This window comes from Phasianus colchicus, chromosome 1 (assembly GCF_987193195.1).
Source record: "Phasianus colchicus chromosome 1, bPhaCol1.hap1.1, whole genome shotgun sequence".
Lineage (NCBI taxonomy): Eukaryota > Metazoa > Chordata > Aves > Galliformes > Phasianidae > Phasianus > Phasianus colchicus.
Window position 1 is genome coordinate 7,390,546 of NC_143436.1, and position 17,640 is coordinate 7,408,185.

General features: G+C 42.4%; 2 protein-coding genes across 5 annotated transcripts in view; one reads left to right on the forward strand and one right to left on the reverse strand.

Annotated features, from left to right (window-relative positions):
• Positions 1-386: 386 nt before the first annotated feature.
• NUDT5 (nudix hydrolase 5) lies at positions 387-14,582 on the reverse strand. 4 transcript variants are annotated; one of them, XM_090134748.1, is made up of 11 exons: positions 14,495-14,579; positions 8,866-9,047; positions 7,469-7,577; positions 5,183-5,250; positions 3,995-4,047; positions 3,209-3,316; positions 2,589-2,684; positions 2,141-2,242; positions 1,700-1,756; positions 999-1,052; positions 408-745 (listed from the first exon to the last, which is right to left on the reverse strand). In XM_090134748.1, coding segments are annotated over exons 2-10 (606 nt in total). In that variant the 5' UTR covers positions 8,877-9,047; positions 14,495-14,579; the 3' UTR covers positions 408-745; positions 999-1,050. The 4 variants fall into 4 exon arrangements, with proteins under 4 accessions (XP_089990868.1, XP_089990885.1, XP_089990881.1 ...); XM_090134742.1 differs by having other exon boundaries at positions 387-745; positions 999-1,756; XM_090134759.1 differs by lacking the exon at positions 8,866-9,047 and having other exon boundaries at positions 387-745; positions 999-1,756; positions 7,469-7,574; positions 14,495-14,529.
• Positions 14,583-14,605: 23 nt separating this feature from the next.
• The window catches only part of CDC123 (cell division cycle 123), a 35,580-nt gene continuing 32,545 nt past the window's right edge, over positions 14,606-17,640 (forward strand). Inside the window, exons 1-2 of the mRNA XM_031615764.2 lie at positions 14,606-14,778; positions 16,289-16,360. Coding sequence (XP_031471624.1) covers positions 14,705-14,778; positions 16,289-16,360 — 146 coding nt within the window. The 5' untranslated portion in view covers positions 14,606-14,704. The remainder of the gene's footprint in view (positions 14,779-16,288; positions 16,361-17,640) is intronic.

The following is a 17,640-nucleotide window of genomic DNA, read 5'->3' on the forward strand; positions in this document are numbered from 1 at the left end:
ACTGTGCACTGAAGGTTTGCTGGGCAAGTGATTTACATAGAAGTGATATATTGAATTGAAGTGCAACCTAGCTGTGTGCATGTGCCCAAGGGAACTGGAGAACTGCAAGGCTCTTCTACTAATCCCATACCTTAAACAGCATCACTTACCTGGCTCCATTCTAGTTTGCACTAGTTTATGTTTTGTAACCATCACCACTGTTATCAGAGCCTCTGTTTTCTTAGATTAAACAATACTTGGATCCAATGAATTCATTTTCTCTTACCACTTAATTTGGCACAAATGCATAATGTGGTCTGTTTTCTCTCTCATTTTGAACAGGTGTTGCTACCACACCAAATACAGTTGCTTAAGCATCCTTCTTATACTGAAATATCTACGTAGTGATGAATAATCAGAAATGAATCATCTTGAAAATTAAGCAGCATTTTTATTTTGATTGTTCTGTCAAGGCTAGATAGACTAAACAGTTAGAAGAAATGCTTTCCGTCAGTTTATTCCAGGTAAAAATATCAGAATCATTCTTACAAGTATTTTTTTCACTCTACAAGTAAGGAACCTTTATTACAAGAAGAGTTACACTTCTAAGCCATCTGGACTGGAGGATTCTCAGCTATATTTATTACTGTGAAGTTTTAGAACTTCATGAAAGGAACTTGGAGCGGTTTCTCTGTTGCACGCTTCAGGGCCAGTGCATAAGTATAAACCCTGGCATCCACTGCAATATGCTCTTCTGCTACTAGTTCTGAGGGGCAAGGGAAAAGAAGAAAAACAAAGTATGAGATGCAGTTACAACTTCCCACAAACTCCTATGTCCGTTATTAAAGTGGTGAATGGGATTATTCATGCGAACACCTCAGGCTACCAGAAATTCTGTCGTAGGGTCAAGTCTCCTGCGGCTTTTTGTTTAAGATATAGACTTGTGAAGAGCTATGAGAAGAGATGCTAATGGTTACTTGAAGCTCAAATTAGTGCATTTAATGTCAGAAAGCTCTTACCATCGATTCTTTGCAGTAAGTCGTTCTTTGGAAGTGAAATAACTTCCACAAATTCTAGGCAAGAAGAACAAAATGTTAAACACCTCTAAAGCAGTGAACAGTAGAGGATGTCTATCTTAGTGTCCTACTTCTTACAACCTACAGGAGGAAAAAAAAGCTAGCTTAATGCTTATCACCATCTAAAAGCGTAGTAGACCTCTGTGTATCATAAAAAGGCTCAGTGCCTGAGGGAAGGCAGTGACTGGGATCATTAACAGATTTGTCAGAAATAAACAGAAAAAACTGGCAGCTGTGGAAGGTGAGAACCTTTCTAAAAGGAGACTTTCTCCTGAGAATGGAAAATCTGTCAAATTGGAATCCTGTCGGGCTGAACTGCATAGGAAGGAATTTTAGATGCACTTGAAGACCACAACAGCAGTTTCTAAAGAAAAAAGGGTGAATATGTTAGCTTACACCTGCCTAGTCTGTATGAATTAGTTGCCTTTCAAGGCTTGAATTACAGCTGTTGAGGATTCGGTTTGTATTTCTTGAGATAATGGTGCCTCTGTTGTAATACTTGAATGCAACTGAAGTGATAATACCCACAGGAATTTTCACATCCAGGCCATAGAGAGTCTTGTGTATGCTTGATTTGGGTCAAAAGATTAACCAAGCCCAAAAAACCCCACAGTTTTAACTGACATTTTCTAAGTAAAACATACAAACACACTTGACCTTCCTGTTACCGGGAGCACAGCTACGTGACATACCTCCATCATCTGTAAGAAACAAAAAAAAACAACACAAGGGTTTTGAAATACCTTTACAGCTAAGAAGCATTTTGTTACCTGACTGTGAATGACATCATAGTTGATGGGCCAAGCCACAAAAAAGGAAAATCTTTTGGCACTCAATAAAGTTTAGCATCTAAATTTCTTGCTGTGGATAAGCTGATACTTTAGATTTAACATCTAGGCATCCCCTGTGAATTTAGCAAATAAACGTGGGTTTGCTTCTCTATGCTGCAGGGTATGATTTGAAGACTTTATTTACGGAGTCTAAATCATCAAGGATGGAAGAGAAGAATATGGTGGTAGGGATAGTTCCATTAAACACGTTCTGTAACCTTCTAAGAGTTTCCATCTAAATGGTACAGAACTCACCAAGCTTTTGCTTAGGTCTTGTATTTGCGGCATCGTCTCCGTTAATGGTAACGCTCACGATGTGTGTTGTGCTGTTTGACACACCTGGGTCCAAGCAGAGTGCTGCAAACAAACAAACAGACATTTGTTTTTTAAAAGCAGAGGCCAGGTGTCTCACCAGTTTACAAAATAACTTCCATCTGAATCACAAGTTTTATGTAAAGGATCACTTGTTAATAGCAACATTTTTCCCTGTAAATGTCAACCTTTAGTCCTGTGCATTTACAGAGCTCAACAACTGATTCATCAAGTACCAAAGTCTCATTGGTACAGCCATGGGATACAACTCTCTGTTCATTTCTGTAGAGCTTTCTGCGTAGTTCTTGTTTTCCTTTGGTTTAGAGTGTTTTGTATCATCCATCAGAGAGAATTAGCTTTGGGATGGAAAGAAAAAAAGAAAAGCACAGACCTGGAGTACATTCAACAACTTCCCCTTTGTAGCCAGTTTCTTCCTCCAGCTCTCGCAGTGCAGCACTTTCTGCAGTCTCATTTTCCTCAATGAGGCCTGTGAGATAAATAATAACACAAGAACAATTTAACAGTTAGCACTTAACCCACAGTATCCATTCTGAGATCAAATCCACTTCACAAATGAGGTGAAATGTCCTCATTGCCCTACTTTTACATAGGAAGAAATCGAGGTTTAGGAAGGATTCAAATTCCTGGACTCATCCATCATTGCTGCTGCTCCTGTCTTCAACTGACTGTCTACAGTATCGTGCTATCTTTCTGTAAGATGGTATTAATATTCTCATGAGGGAAAGAAGACGAGTGCTATGGCTCTTACAGATAAGAGGAGAGGAGGGAAATGCAATATTCTCTTACCAAACTCATGCACAATGCCTCCAGTCTCCTAAAATGAACTGCATTCCCTTTGTGTGCTTCACTATTAAATAGTGCTGAAGATCTCACTGAGCTACAGACCACCATGGAATTCTGGTTAGACCACTTAATAAAGATTGAAACTCCTAGCACATCTAAACACAGTTAACTGTCACTGTTATGCGACTGAATGTTTCCGTCTCTTACCTGCAGGAAATTCCAAGCAGTAGCCATTAATTGGAGGCCTGAACTGTTTCACTAGGACGATGCAGTCATAGTGGAGAGTTCTCTGTAGCACAGCTATCACTGCCACACCTAGGAGCAGTGACAGAAGATGTAAGCACGTACTATTTGAGTATAACAAAGCATTTAGTGCTAGATCCAGGAATGAACCTAAGGACACTAGCACTAGCATCAGGCTGGCAAACATTTAGATCACTGTTATCCTGAATTATGAATTTAAACTCTTTATACCATGCACATTGAGAACTGAAGGGCCAAAATGGGATCCTCAGAATACCTCAGCCAACTAGAGGAAAGTGTGCTAAGCAAGACTTATCCTCAGCCCCCCAGTAGCTTGGGAGGCACTGTCTCACCTGCAGACACTGTCTGGAAACCACCAGATGGAACCCCTTCCTACACTCCTTTCATGTCTGATTTATGTCCATCTTTTACCTGAAGAGTACTGTATGCTAAGCCCCTACAGCAAACCCAATTCATGAGCTGATATGCACCAGGGCATCCATCACAACTTTGCAATTCTCATCAGGTGAATACAGCGATCTTGGGAAAACAGTCCTAGCAGCAAGATTCTGATTGCTGAGCTCTTCAGTCAGTATTTCAGGAGAGCATACTTGCTCAGTGCTGTGGCTTATCCTGCAAGCCCTGCTGAGCTGTCTTTCTATTCACAAACATACTGGCTGCACAGTGAGTTTATTAGAACTGTCACAAGAAAAGTTGCTAACAAACAAACAAACATCACCACAGTCTTACCATCAGCTGAAACACTCTTTTTCTTGCCAACACGCTTTACAGTTTCCCAAGTTCTGTTCAGCATAGAGAAAACAACAAATTGATAGATTAAAAATATCCATGTTTTGTAAGTTGTCTTCTATCCTTGCAGTTGTAATCAGAAAGCAAAACATGCCATTGTTCAGTGAGGCCCAGAAGGAAAGCAGCTGGCTGTAGGTAACCCCTATCCTGTTTTGGCCATGTAAGATGTCTGTGATAGAATTTTGTTTTGCATACACAAATGAGAGAGAAAATAGATATCTGGTGATTGCTCAGGCTCATTAAACATAATGGAAAGACACAAATGATTGTCACAGAACAAATCATATAAAAGTGATCCTGGAAAAGTGCAAGATGGAACAATTTATGTATTTAACATGCCAGATTTTGTTAGTTTTGAAAAAAGACCACGTTCATTCTTTTACCTTGCTTTTATACAATTTATAATGTAATTGTGAACTCACAGCTCACGTACTCGAAAAAGAGAAGCACACAGGAAAGAAAGAAAAACTTTTCTCTCAAAATAAGCAATAGAATGAGTAAACTCCAAAAAGCCATCAGCTATAAAAATCCTTTCACAAAAGCTCCAGTCTTTGCTATTTCTTAAAAGGATACTTTGCTGATAAATAGGGAGGCACTGGAGAAAGGAATCAAGATGGAATGTAATACATTAAGGGGTGGTAAAATAAAGCTATGTCACATCTAGATAAATATGGCATAACTAAAGCATACAAAAGAACTGGACAAGCATGATAACATACAAGAAAACAAGTAACTTTTGAGTAGTATGCAATGTCCTGCACCATCAGCAGTGAAAATGAAGCCCTTAATGAGATCCCAGAAAAGCCAAAGGACAGATTCACTGATCATCTCTGTCTATTTGCACTGCTAGAACTTGCTTCTGTACATCATCTGTATAAGGAACTGCAAATGCAAGGTAAATGAAGGTCTAATGAGTCCCAAAAGATTCAGGAGCCAAGTATGATCCCACATGCTAGCATGCCTGCTAGAGAAGGACTTTTTTCTCTGAACAGGATGAACTGTAAAGGAACTGCTCAATACATAGAATTGTCATGTGTTGGGTAATAGGTTTGTAGGGTTCATATTCTGGCTGGCCCACAGAACTGGGAACATTACAGGAATCTGAAGAGGATCCAGAAAGATGATTACCTGGTTTTACCAAAGGCATCAGTGTAAGTTGTTTCCTCAAGCTTCAACCATTTTCTTTCTATGATTACCTAAAAATAAAGTATTCTTTTTAAAATAAATTATAAGATTAATCTCAATGTTACTTGGCTTTAGGAAGAGAGAAAACACAACTTTATTATAATGCTTTTAGAAAGAAAATCTCAGCATCAGAACATATGCAAGAACACTTAACAACTTCCTGTAACTGCTGGGGAAAAGCATTTATGCCAAGTTCTTGAATTGGAATAGAAATTAAGCCTAGTAATTTCTTTTAACTTTTATAACTACGTTTCAGTGAATTCTTATTGTATAACTAGAAACATTGCTGATAGCAATGGGGGATGTATTAGCAAGGGGAAGAGAAATTCTGGAAAATAAAAAAAACAACAAAAAACCCACAACATTAAATTGTAGCAAAGGATAAAAACCCAGAGACTGTTCATGTGATAGGCATGTTACCACCCTCTAGTGCAGGACAAAGAGCAAACAGGACACGTGTAGCCATGTGGATCATGAACCTAAATTGAGAGAGAGGTTCATCAACCAAAGGAATACCTAGAAGTGAAATGTAGTATGTGATGCAGCTCTTATCCAAAAGAGAAAGAGATGAAAATCGTTTCCTGTTGGCTGTCCATATACTTCAGTTAAACAAACAATAAAGCCAAATATTTTGTAATAATGAATTTTATTTTATAATTTATTTTGTTAAACACTGCAGAAGACACAAAGAACTATTGGTCATGGCCACATATTGCTGAAGCACTCAGCAGAACTGGCAGATCACTGCTCCATCACCACGTTACTATTTGGTAAGCAGAAATGGGAAAATAGCTGAAATCAGATTCTGGAGTCTGACGGGAGAAAGAAAGAGCTGGCTGTAAGAAATCAGACACAGCCAAGCTCCAAAAAGACCACTGAAGGAAAAAAATGTAGATTTTATGTGTACAAAGCAGTGTCAAAGTGTTGTTTTTAATCAGCTACTCTTTAAGCACAGCTTTTGTCCTCTGCTGTCATGGAGAAATAATTAAAAAGTACTATAGGACACGCAGCATAAATGTTAACATGGGAAGTGTTCTACAATCCCCTAAAGTCAGGTAGAGCCCTTCCTGCTCACTGTCTTCAGATTGAAAAACCTGAATGCTGACAAGTGTCTCTAGAAGAAAAATAAAGTTCTATTGTCACCCATCCTGTTGGGTGCGCAATTAAAACTTTTTAGAAGCTGGCCTACAAGCATAACTCTTGCTTTGCAAAATCCTTTATCTGGGGCCTAATGGTACTTTCCAGGGTATGTTCTATGAGCTATAGTCAGTTTCAGACTAAGCTATATTTATTGCTTCACCTATTACTTTGATGGGCAAAGAATGTCATCTTTTGCTCACAGACTGTGGCTTCCCAGAAGCAGGTGGAAGATCAGCAGCTGCTTTCATGCAAGAAGATACTCTGACATCAAACCATTTAGATGCTAAAGACGTACAGAAACACTTCAAGTATAAGAGTGACTGGTAAATGCATGGTAAACATTCTCCTCAAGAAAGCCCAGAAAATTACTAGAAAAGATAAATCATTTTGAATATGTAAGACTTCATAACAAACTTCTGAATGACACTGAAGAATATTACAAAGGAAAGAGGTATGATTAAAAAAAGAAAAAAAAAGAGCATAAAATTAATATGTGACCTGAAACAAAGCATGTTGTAAGGTCTAACAAAAATTGGTAATGAAAGGTGAAAATGCTCCTTATAAGCACACAGAAATACCTCTGAATTCCTTTCTGAGGACCTAATATTTTCTGATTCTGTGAAGGTAAGGTGCAAGTACAACATTTTCAGAACATCTTACTATCTCCTTATCAGCATCCTTAGAAAAGCAATCATCTCAATTCAAATCCTTCCAGAAAGTGTGAAGGAAGGTATAGTTGTAAATTTTAAGGCAACTCTCTGTGTTAGAGGGGAACAGATAACAAGACTCATTTTCACAATCCACCCATTTCTACAATCTAGCAGAGGTATCAGCATTATTTCTTAACATTGAAAACAGCCTGAACAGACAATACAAGACACAACTGTAAAATCAGAGAGAAAAAAAAAAAAAAAAAGCTTAAAAATACCTGAACACTCTTCGACCTTCAGGAAGAAGTACTTCCTCTGAACAGATTGTACAAACCTTTAGCATCTATCACATTTCTTATTCTGCACTCACAAATATTTTGATCAGTCTCAAATAACTGTTATTTAGCAATACAATGTGTCAAAACCAAACATGTTGTACCTCTTCTTTAAGGACGAATTGCTTAGCAGTTTTTGGAACTTCTGTGGATGTCTCAGCTGCCATTTTCAGGAATGTCAGGCTTTTCCCCTCCTGCCCAAAGTCCAGTCTACTATAAAACAAAGTCAATATTTGCTTTCAGAGTAAAGTTAAAAGGTTCATTTCTGCATTCTAAATTAACAAATGAAACTTGCTAGACAAAGTTAGCAACATGTGATAGCATGTGCAATTCACATTTTCAGCTCCACCTGACTGATTCAAAGGAAGTTTGGATCAAAGCCCTGACTTACATGGTTGGTAATAGTCCTGTCAACTACAGAGTGGCTGTACTGGCTGAAGATACTTGCCTTAAATGTTCAAAGTTCAGACACACACAAAGTGGATCAATTTTAGCTGAATTGGTTCATTCTGCTCTGTCAATCATAGAATCATACAATGGTTTGAGTTGGAACAGACCTTTAAAGACTGTCCAGTTCCAACCCTTCTGCCATGGACTGCGTGCTTCCCACCAGCTCAGGCTGCCCAGAGCCCCATCCAACCTGGCCTTGAGCATCTCCAGGGATGGGGCATCCACAGCAACCCCCTCCCTCATTCTGCTGGCCACCCTTCTGTTGATGCAGCCCAGGATACAGTTGGCCTCATGGGCTGTAAGAGCACACAGCTGGCTCAGTCCAGCTTTTCATCCACCAGAACCCCAAGTCCTTCTCTGCAGGACTGCTCTCAATGAGTTCTTCTCCCTGTCTGTACTCATATCTGGAACTGCCCCAACTGAAGAGCAACACGCTGCTTGTGGCCTTGAACCACATCAGGTTCTTGTGGGCCACTTTTCCAGTTTGCCCAGGTCCCTCTGGATGGCATCCTTTCCTTCTATTTTGTGAACCACCCCACTCAGCTTGGTGTCATCAGCAAATTTTCTGAAGGTATATTCAATCCTACTATCTATGTAATTGATAAGGATGTTGAAGAGCACCAGTGTCAAAATATACCTGTGCTGGACACCACTTGTCACTGACTTCCACCTGGACCATGGCCATTGACCATGACCCTCTGACTACAACAATCCAACCAATTCTTTACTCACTGTATTAACCACTGATCAAACCCATCTCTCTCCATCACAGAGATAAGGATGTTGTGTAGGACCTTATCAAAGTCCTAGCACAAGTCCAGATAAATGACATCAGTTGTTCTTATTTTGTCCACTGATGCCATCACTCCATCTTAGAAGGCCAGCAGATCACCTCCTCATCTTGCATGAGCCTTAACATAACTTCCAGGAGGATCTGCTCTGTGATCTTCCTATGCAAAGGGTGAGGCTCACTGGCCTGAATTTTCCTTTCTCCCTTTCTTAAAAAAAATTGTAGTGTTGTGTCCCTTTTTCCAGTCACTGGGGACTTTACCTGGCAGTCATGACTTTTTGAATATGATGGAGAGTGGCTCAGCAACCACATCAGCCAGTTATTTCAGGACATTGAGCTGTATGTCATCAGGCCTCATAGGCTTGTACACATTCAGACTCATCAGGTGGTCTTGAACTTGCTCTTCTCTTGCAGTGGGAGAGATTTTGCTCCCCTGATCTCACCTGTGGGTTCAGAGACGTGAAAGACATGGAAAGCCTGACTACCAGTGAAAACTGAGGCAAACCTCAGCCTTCTTGCCCATTGTTGTCAGCACCCCTTTCTCATTTAGCAGAGGGAATACACTCTCCTGGACCTTTCTCTTCTGACCAATGTACCTACAGAATCCCTTCTTGTTATTTGTCATATCCCTACCAGGCTCAGTTCCATCTGTGCCTTGGCTTTTCTGATCTCATCTCCACATGTCTGGATGGCATCTCTGTACTCTTCCCAGGCCACACATCCCTGCTTCCACTGCCTGTGTGTTTCCTCTTTATCCCTCAGTTTAACTAGCAGGTCCCTGTTCAGCCATGCTGGCCTGCTGCCTCTCCTGCTTTTATCTATTTTATCTATTGGGGGATAGAGAGCTCCTGTGCTCTGGCTTTCTCAGGCCTAATAAGCTCCACTTGATATCACAAATGTGGGCCCTTGGCAGGTAGCAAACCTCTCTAAAGAAGTTGTCCAAGGGGTGAATGGGTGCCTTAGTGCCTCTCAGTGAGGAGTCCTTTGTTACTAATGCCCTTTGCCTTTTTTGGTGGCACTGGTTCTAGTAATAGGTGCTTGGCTGGATCAGCTTCATATGGTTGTCCTTTCCTGGGTCTTGACTGTCACCGGCACCCTCTCCTTTTTTTCAGTCCCAGAGCCTTCTATCTGTTCTGCTCCAGGCAGAAATGAGTCTAGTCTCCCTCATCTTACTTGTTATTGCAGTCTATGTTCTCATAGGTGGAAGCTGGCTTAGCTTCTTTCCCTTGCATGGACTTAAGACAGGGCTGTCAGTCTGCCCTTTTACAGCACAGTCAGTCTCCCTCAGATTCCTGGATACTATCTGCTTGTTGATTTCCTCTCACAACCTGCCCACCTGTTCAAAAGAAAGGTAGGCACACTTGCACCCATGTCACAGCAACCCCACAGCCAAAGGTCTGGATGGCTCCCTTGTTCACTGGGAGGTGTTTGGGTGCATGCATTTGCCCGAGAAGGTTGTGGCCTGCAAGTCTGAGTTTCTGCTCATCTGTAAGACATTGATAAGCATGAATCTACATCAGCTTTCTCACATATAAGATTTGTATTTAATTCTTTAAAGTAGTGTGGAGGAGTAGATAGTACAAAATAGTTCTCTTTATTAGCAGGATTAAAACGAATGTATATAAATCCATTTCCTCACCAAGTACACAGGAGAAGCTCTTCCTTAAGACTGTTGGATGCAGTACATCAGGGTGGCCATTAAGCTTTCAAATTGCCTTTAGGTATCATAGAGCTTGTAAAGGAACCCTGACTAATTAAATCCAATCCTGTCACTTCAAAAACATTACATAAACCTTTCTTAAACAAACAAAGCTTAAAACAATGTAGCTTTCCTATCCCACTACTACTATGAAAAGCTGTTCTATAACCTCACTTTCTTACAATGTCTGTCTTATATTAGTTCACAGTTAGCTGTCACTAATTAGTTCTTAAGCCACAATGTATCAACCCTCCTCACTTAAGAGATGTAGCTGGACAATAACCATATTATCTTGCTGTGACTCTAACACACAATATCAAGGTTTCCACCAAACACATGCAAAATAAGCCCAGCAAACGGGCTCTAAGAGTTTTCTGGTCTACACGAAGCAGCCAGCTAGGCCCTATGTGATGCCCTAAGTATCCAGTTTCAACAGTATAAAAAAATCACATCCCTAAATACAAAAAAATAGACCTCCAGTGTTTGGAAAGAATTGCTGCTTTTTTGATTGACAATATGAACCAGTCAAAAAGAGTACAGTGAACCATATCACTATTCTTTTAGCAGACTGAATAAGTCTTCCTCTTTCAATCTCCTCTCAAAGGAAATCCATTCCATTCTTCATCATAGTACTTCTACATTTACTTGCCAGCATCAGTGTATCACTCTCTCAAACACAGATGACCACAGTTGTATCCAAAATCTCCCACTCTCCCCATGCACTGTTATTAATGCTTAGTATAACTGCATTAATACCTACTATATCAATTACAAATACAAATCAATTACAAAGGACCTTATCTCATGCCAGAAGCTCTTTTCAACACACCTTGTTCTTTTCTGCAGTGGACAAATTCATGAATAATTTGTGACTAAAATTACAAGCAGTTGCTCACTTATTTGAAAAAGCACCAAAATCTAAAATAGGTGAAATTGAGAGTCATCTGTATCAGATTATGTGGTGTTGATCTTTTCCACTAGTGGGTGCAATAACTCTACATATGAGTGGCATTTTAAAAAGATCTAACAAATACATATATATGTATTTTCAAATCCAACTGAACATAGAATTGAGAATTGAAATATCTCTTGGTTAAGCCTAAGGCTCTAATTCTGCTATCTCACATAAGCCAAGGGTGTCCTGGAAAAAGTGGCAGCACAGTTCTTTTTCATAAACATTTGTTGCAAAAGAAAATTGTATCTAAAGCTACAATGTAAATCCCTGCGTGAGGTTTCAGAACAACTGTTGTCTCACAGCCGACACACAGGAAGGTTCTCATAAAACTACCACTGCAGCATTTGAGTTAAAAATGTAATAATGCAGCTGGCACAGCAGCCGGGAACCTGATTACTTGATTAACGATCCGTGAATTTCAATATTTAATAGTTATTAGTAAAACTTAAAGAATACATTGGAATGTCCACGTTTATCAGCCTGCTTAGCTAGTATTTGAACTACAAAGTATAGAAGAAAAGTTTGGCCCACTTCTACCTTCTCTGATGACTTTGATAGCTAGTATTCCTGGGCACTGCTGGCAAACTATGCTACTTGTTCCACTCACGTCATGAGGGGCTCAAATTCAGACCTGAAAGAGTTATACTATTATGAAACGTATAACTTTATTCTCATTACTTGTTCCCTTACTGAGTGAGTGCCTTCCAAGCATCATCTTTTTGACATCAGTTTCTAAATTACCCTTCACAAACATTAAGATCTAAAACCAGCTGTGGTTTGCCAAGCTACTGGGGCCTATCCAATTCCCAGCAGATGGATTGATTCACAGAATCACAGAGCGGCCAGGGTTGGAAGGGACCTCAAGGATCATGAAGCTCCAACCCCCCTGCCACATGCAAGACCATCAACCTCCACATTTAATACTAGACCAGGCTGCCCAGGGCCCCATCCAGTCTGGCCTTCAACACCTTTAGTGACGGGGCATCCACAACCTCCCTGGGCAGCCTGTTCCAGCACATCACCATGTTCTCTGCAAAGAATTTCTCTCTGACATCCAACCTAAATCTTCCCTCCTTTAACTTAAAACCATTTCTCCTTGTCTTGCCATTATCTACCCTTTCAAAGAATTGATTCCCCTTCTGTTTGTAGGCTCCCTTTAGGTACTGAAAGGCTTGAATGAAGTCACCCCGCAGCCTTCTTTTCTCCAAGCTGAACAAGCCCAGCTCCCTCAGCCTGTCTTCATAGGGGAGGTGCTCCAGTCCCCTGATATCTTCATGGCTCTCCTCTGGACCCTCTCCAACAGCTCCCTGTCTTTCTTGTACTGGGGGCTCCAGACCTGGACACAGTACAGAATCACAGAATCACAGAATCGTAGGGGTTGGAAGGGACCTCCAGAGATCATCGAGTCCAACCCCCCTGCCAAAGCAGGATCCCTACACCAGGTCGCACAGGTAGGCGTCCAGGCGGGTCTTGAATATCTCCAGAGAAGGAGACTCCACAACCTCCCTGGGCAGCCTGTTCCAGTGCTCCGTCACCCTCACCGTAAAGAAGTTCTTGCGCACATTGGTGCGGAACTTCCTATGCTCCAGATGGGACCTCACAAGGGCAGAGTACAGAGGGACAATTACCTCCCTGTCCCTGCTGGCCACCCCTCTTCTGATGGAGCCCAGGATACCATTTGCTTTCTGAGCTGCAAGGGCACACTGCTGGCTCACGTTAAGCTTTTCATCAATCAAGACCCCCAGGTCCTTCTCTGCAGGGCTGCTCTCAAGGACCACTCCTTCCAGTCTGTAGGGATGCCTGGGATTCCTCCGGCCCAAGTGCAAAACTCTGCACTTTGCCGCGTTGAACCTCATCAGGTTCACCCGGGCCCACCTTTCTAGCCTCTCGAGGTCCCTCTGAATGGCATCCCTTCCTTCAACCGTGTCAACTGCACCACTCAGCTTGGTGCCGTCAGCAAACTTGCTGAGGGTGCACTCAATTCCATCATCGATGTCACTGATAAAGATGTTGAAGAGCACCAGTCCCAAGACAGACCCCTGGAGGATACAACTCATTACAAACCTCCACCTGGACATAGAGCCATTGATGACCACCCTCTGTCTGCAGCCTTTTAACCAATTTCTTATCCATCGAGTGGTCCACCCATCAAATCCACATCCCTCCAATTTGGAGAGAAGGATGTGGTGGGGGACCATGTCAAAGGCCTTGCTCAAGTCCAGGTAAATGACATCGGTCACCTTTCCCTTGTCCACTGATGCTGTCACTCCATCATAGAAGGCCACTAGATTGGTCAAGCATGACCTTCCTCTGGTGAAGCCGTGCTGGCTGTCTCGAATCACACGCTCTTTCCTCATGTGATCAAGCATGTCATCCAGGATGATCTGTTCCATGATCTTCCCAGGCACAGAGGTGAGACTCACTGACCTGTAGTTCCCAGGGTCCTCCTTGCTCCCTTTCTTTAAATGGGAGTGACATGACCCTTCCTCCAGTCATCCAGGACCTCACCTGACAGCCACGACTTTTCAAATATGATGGAGAGCAGCTCAGCAACAACCTCAGCCAGCTCCTTCAGAACCCTGGGATGCACGCCATTCTGCCCCACAGACTTGTACACATTCAGTCTCATGAGGTGATCTCGGACTTGCTCTGCCATTACAGTGGGGGGGGATTTACCACCCCAGTCCCCACCTACAGGTTGTAGGGATGCAGGATGATTACCTTTCCTAAATCTCTTTTCAACCAGCCCACAGTTGGATCCAGGTGATCCAACACCATCCTGCAGCTCCTTTCCAACCCACACCATGATGTTCTGGTTAAGAGCAATGAACCCAACAGCACGTGAGTCACACATCACTAACGTGACCAAAGTGACTTTCACACACTGAATTGTTACCAAGCTGCACTTGTATTACAGAAAAACCCTTCTAGTAACAGAATCAACCGGAGAGAAGCTGACAGGAGAGAGGCAAGCAGCAGGAGAAACGCTTCATTTCTGCTCATGTATTTATCTGTGTGGATGACTGCTACACATCACTCAGGGCTAAATAAAACAGGGATAATTAACTGGCCCTTGCCCTACAGATTAAAAAAAAAAAATAAATGGAGGGAAAAAGGCAGGTTTGTACAAGCAGAACTGGGTTAGCGGAATCTTAGGAGAGCTGAGCATAGCCTCAGATTTAAAGAAAGCACTGAGAAGGAGCAAGCCGGCCTTGGCATGACGGCACAGGGCTTACAGCCAGCGTCTTCCTCAACAGCAGCGCGGCGAGGCGGGAACGGCGGCGGCCGGAGCGGGGCGGGAGCAGAGCGGGGCGGGGCGGGCCGGGGCGGGCGTGTGCGCAGCCGGCAGATGTCCGGGCGGCTCCGGGAACGGCTGAAGAGGTTCCGGGGAAAGCGGGAGTTTCCGGAACGGTGGGGGAAAAGAGCGGGCCGGGTTGCGAGAGAGGATGAAGAAGGAGCAGGTGGCGCACTGCCAGTTCTCCGTGTGGTACCCGCTGTTCCGCGCCGTCACCATCCGCAGGTGAGGGGCTGCGTGCGGGGCGGTGCTGGAGGTCGGGAAGGAAGAACTCGAGGAAAACGCCTTGGCGGATCCAAAGGCAGTGACTCAGTGATCGAAACGTTTAATCTTTTCCTGAGTTTTCATGCTCGCCGAATGCCTGTGTTTAGGCAGCTCGGTCACGGCCGGGATGGGCTCTGGCAGCCTGATCTGCTGCCTGTTTCAGTGGGTGGCAACAAGGCGCAGTGCAGGGGTTGCGGCCAGCTGAGCTTTGAGGTCCCTCCCAGCTCAGTCTGTGATTCTCATTTAGTGAGAGCCGTCGTGTTTACACCTCGAGAGACGGGATGCCATCCGGAGAGACCTAGGCAGGCTGCAGCGCTGGGCTCAGCTGAGCCCCGTGAGGTTGAACAAAGCGAAGTCTTGTGCCTGGGTTGTGGCAGACCCTTGCCAGACAAGCTGGGGGATGTAGGGATGGAGCGCAGCTCTGCTGAAAAGGGCTTGGGGTAACGGGGGATGGGAAGCTGGACATGAGCCAGCAATGTGCCCTCACAGCCCAGAAAGCCAACTGTATGATGGGCTGCATCAAAAGTAGCCTTGCCAGCAGGGCGAGGGAGGTGATCCTGCCCCTCTGCTCTGTGCTGGTGAGGCCTCACCTGGAGTACTGCGTCCAGATGGGGAGTCCTCAGTTCAGGAGAGATGTGGACATGTTGGAGGGGGGGGCTACAAAGATGATCCAAGGGATGGAACACCTCTCATGAGGACAGGCTGAGAGAGCTGGGGCTGTTCAGCCTGGAGAAAAGAAGGCTGCGAGGTGATCTGAGAGCAGCCTTTCAGGATCTAAAGGGGGGCTGTAAGAGAGAAGGGGACAGACTCTGTAGCAGGGTCTGTGGTGACAGAACAAGGGGAAATGGTTTCAAGCTTAAAGAGGGGAGATTTAGATTGAATATAAGGAAAAAGTATTCTACAGTGAGGATGGTGAGGCACTGGAACAGATTGCCCAGAGATGTGGTGAATGCCCCATCCCTGGAGACTTTCAAGGTTAGGCTAGATGGGGCTCTGGGCAATCTCATCTAGCTGTAGGTGTTTCTTGCGGGATAGTTGGACTAGATGGCCTTTGGGTATCCATTCCAACTGAAAATATTCTATGATATTTGGAACACTATGTTGATATAGGCAAATTTAGATTTGCAACTCAGAAGGAAGAACTCTATTGTGAACAGCATGTTGTCCCCCTGCACTGTCCACACATCTTTTCTTTGTATTTCCCAGCAGTTTGAAAAGTTAGAGTGGTTTTGTTCATTTCATCAAAAATTTCTGTCTTTCTCCTGTACTTCCCTTTAGGGAAAAAGGGAGTTCCTTTTTGGGAAGGAGTGAGGGGAAGCAATAGAAATTTGTATTTTCATAGTGTTAGAGAATAAAGTGTACTGCTATGGTATGTTTCATTAAAAAATAATTATCTAACTGTTTTAGTAAGTAATATTATTAATACATTATTAAAGTAATTCTTGTTTTCTTTTTAATTTTTTTTCCCTAGTGTCATACTTCCTCTACCAGAGAATGTGAAAGAATATTTGCTGGATGATGGAACACTTGTGGTTTCTGGAAGGTAAGGAGTGTTTACTGTCCACCATTCAAGTGTTAATGCTGTTTTATTGCCACAATATTTGTGTTCACTTATTGTAACTTACATAATTAATTTTGTAAATTTGACCAGTCTCACTGCAGTAAACCTTGTCCTGTATGAAGGTGTGTGTACAAAGTAGTGCTATTAGTAAAATTTGACTTGCTAATGCTTAATGCAGATCCCCAAATCCATACGATGTGTGTGATTCCAGACTAGGTAGGGGCAGTTCTTTTTTTTTTTTCCTTCCAGAGTCTAACAGTTCTCAGGTGTCAGTGCCCATCCTGAAGGTGTTTGTTTGCTTTGGTACAGCTGGTTGCAGCTCAATGCCTTGAACAGTGCTGCAGCATTCCCATGCCTGCAGATTCATACAGGGATGGAGTGTCCTTACTTGAGTTGAATTCTCAATAATATAAATAAAATATGAAATCTTACTAATTACTGAGGTTATATAATCATTTGCTTACCTACAATCAGTGCATATGATGAGGCTGAACTTACTGCCTGTATACCAATGCTAATGTTCTGAATGAAGAGTGAGATTGGTGTCTAAGAAAAACAACTTATATGAACCCAGGCTTTATTCTTTGTTTTCAGCTTAGAATCTTACCGTATAACTCCCTTATAAAATGATTATTGCATGCATACATCTTGCTGGTAACCAGACTCAGAGGAGTTTGTCTCTCACAGAGCAACCAATTAGACTATGAATATAAAGGAGCTATGTCTAATTTCTCGGGAGCCAATTCACACAAAATGTGTGAATTGAAGCTGTTTAAACACCTTGCAAAGATGAAAAGTGGGAATGATTTTTAAAACCATTTTGGATAAGAGTAATGTTGTTGCCTTCTGCAGAACATTGTAACTTATTTAATAACAGCCATTTAATTTGTAATCAGACTTCAGAAAAACTGAAACAGAGGGTTTGAGTTCACAGCTGTGCTGTATGAACAGGTTTGGTATCTCAGTGGAATAATGGACATCTGTATAATTGACTTCAGTTATATTAAGATAATTCCAATTTAAAATTATCTCCTAAAAACTCATTTTTCTCTTGAGTTGAACATTCTTAGCTAGAAGTGCTAAAAGTCAATGTGATCTTCTTACAGTCAAGGCTGATGCGAATTTTAAACCTCAGTGAGTCTCTGATCTGAGCTCTAGATCTCAAAAACTGAATGGACAGTTTGATCCCTGTGAAAGTGCGTTAAGGAATGTATTGCAGAAATGTGGCTTGTTGAAGAATTGAATTTTTGCTAGCAGCACTT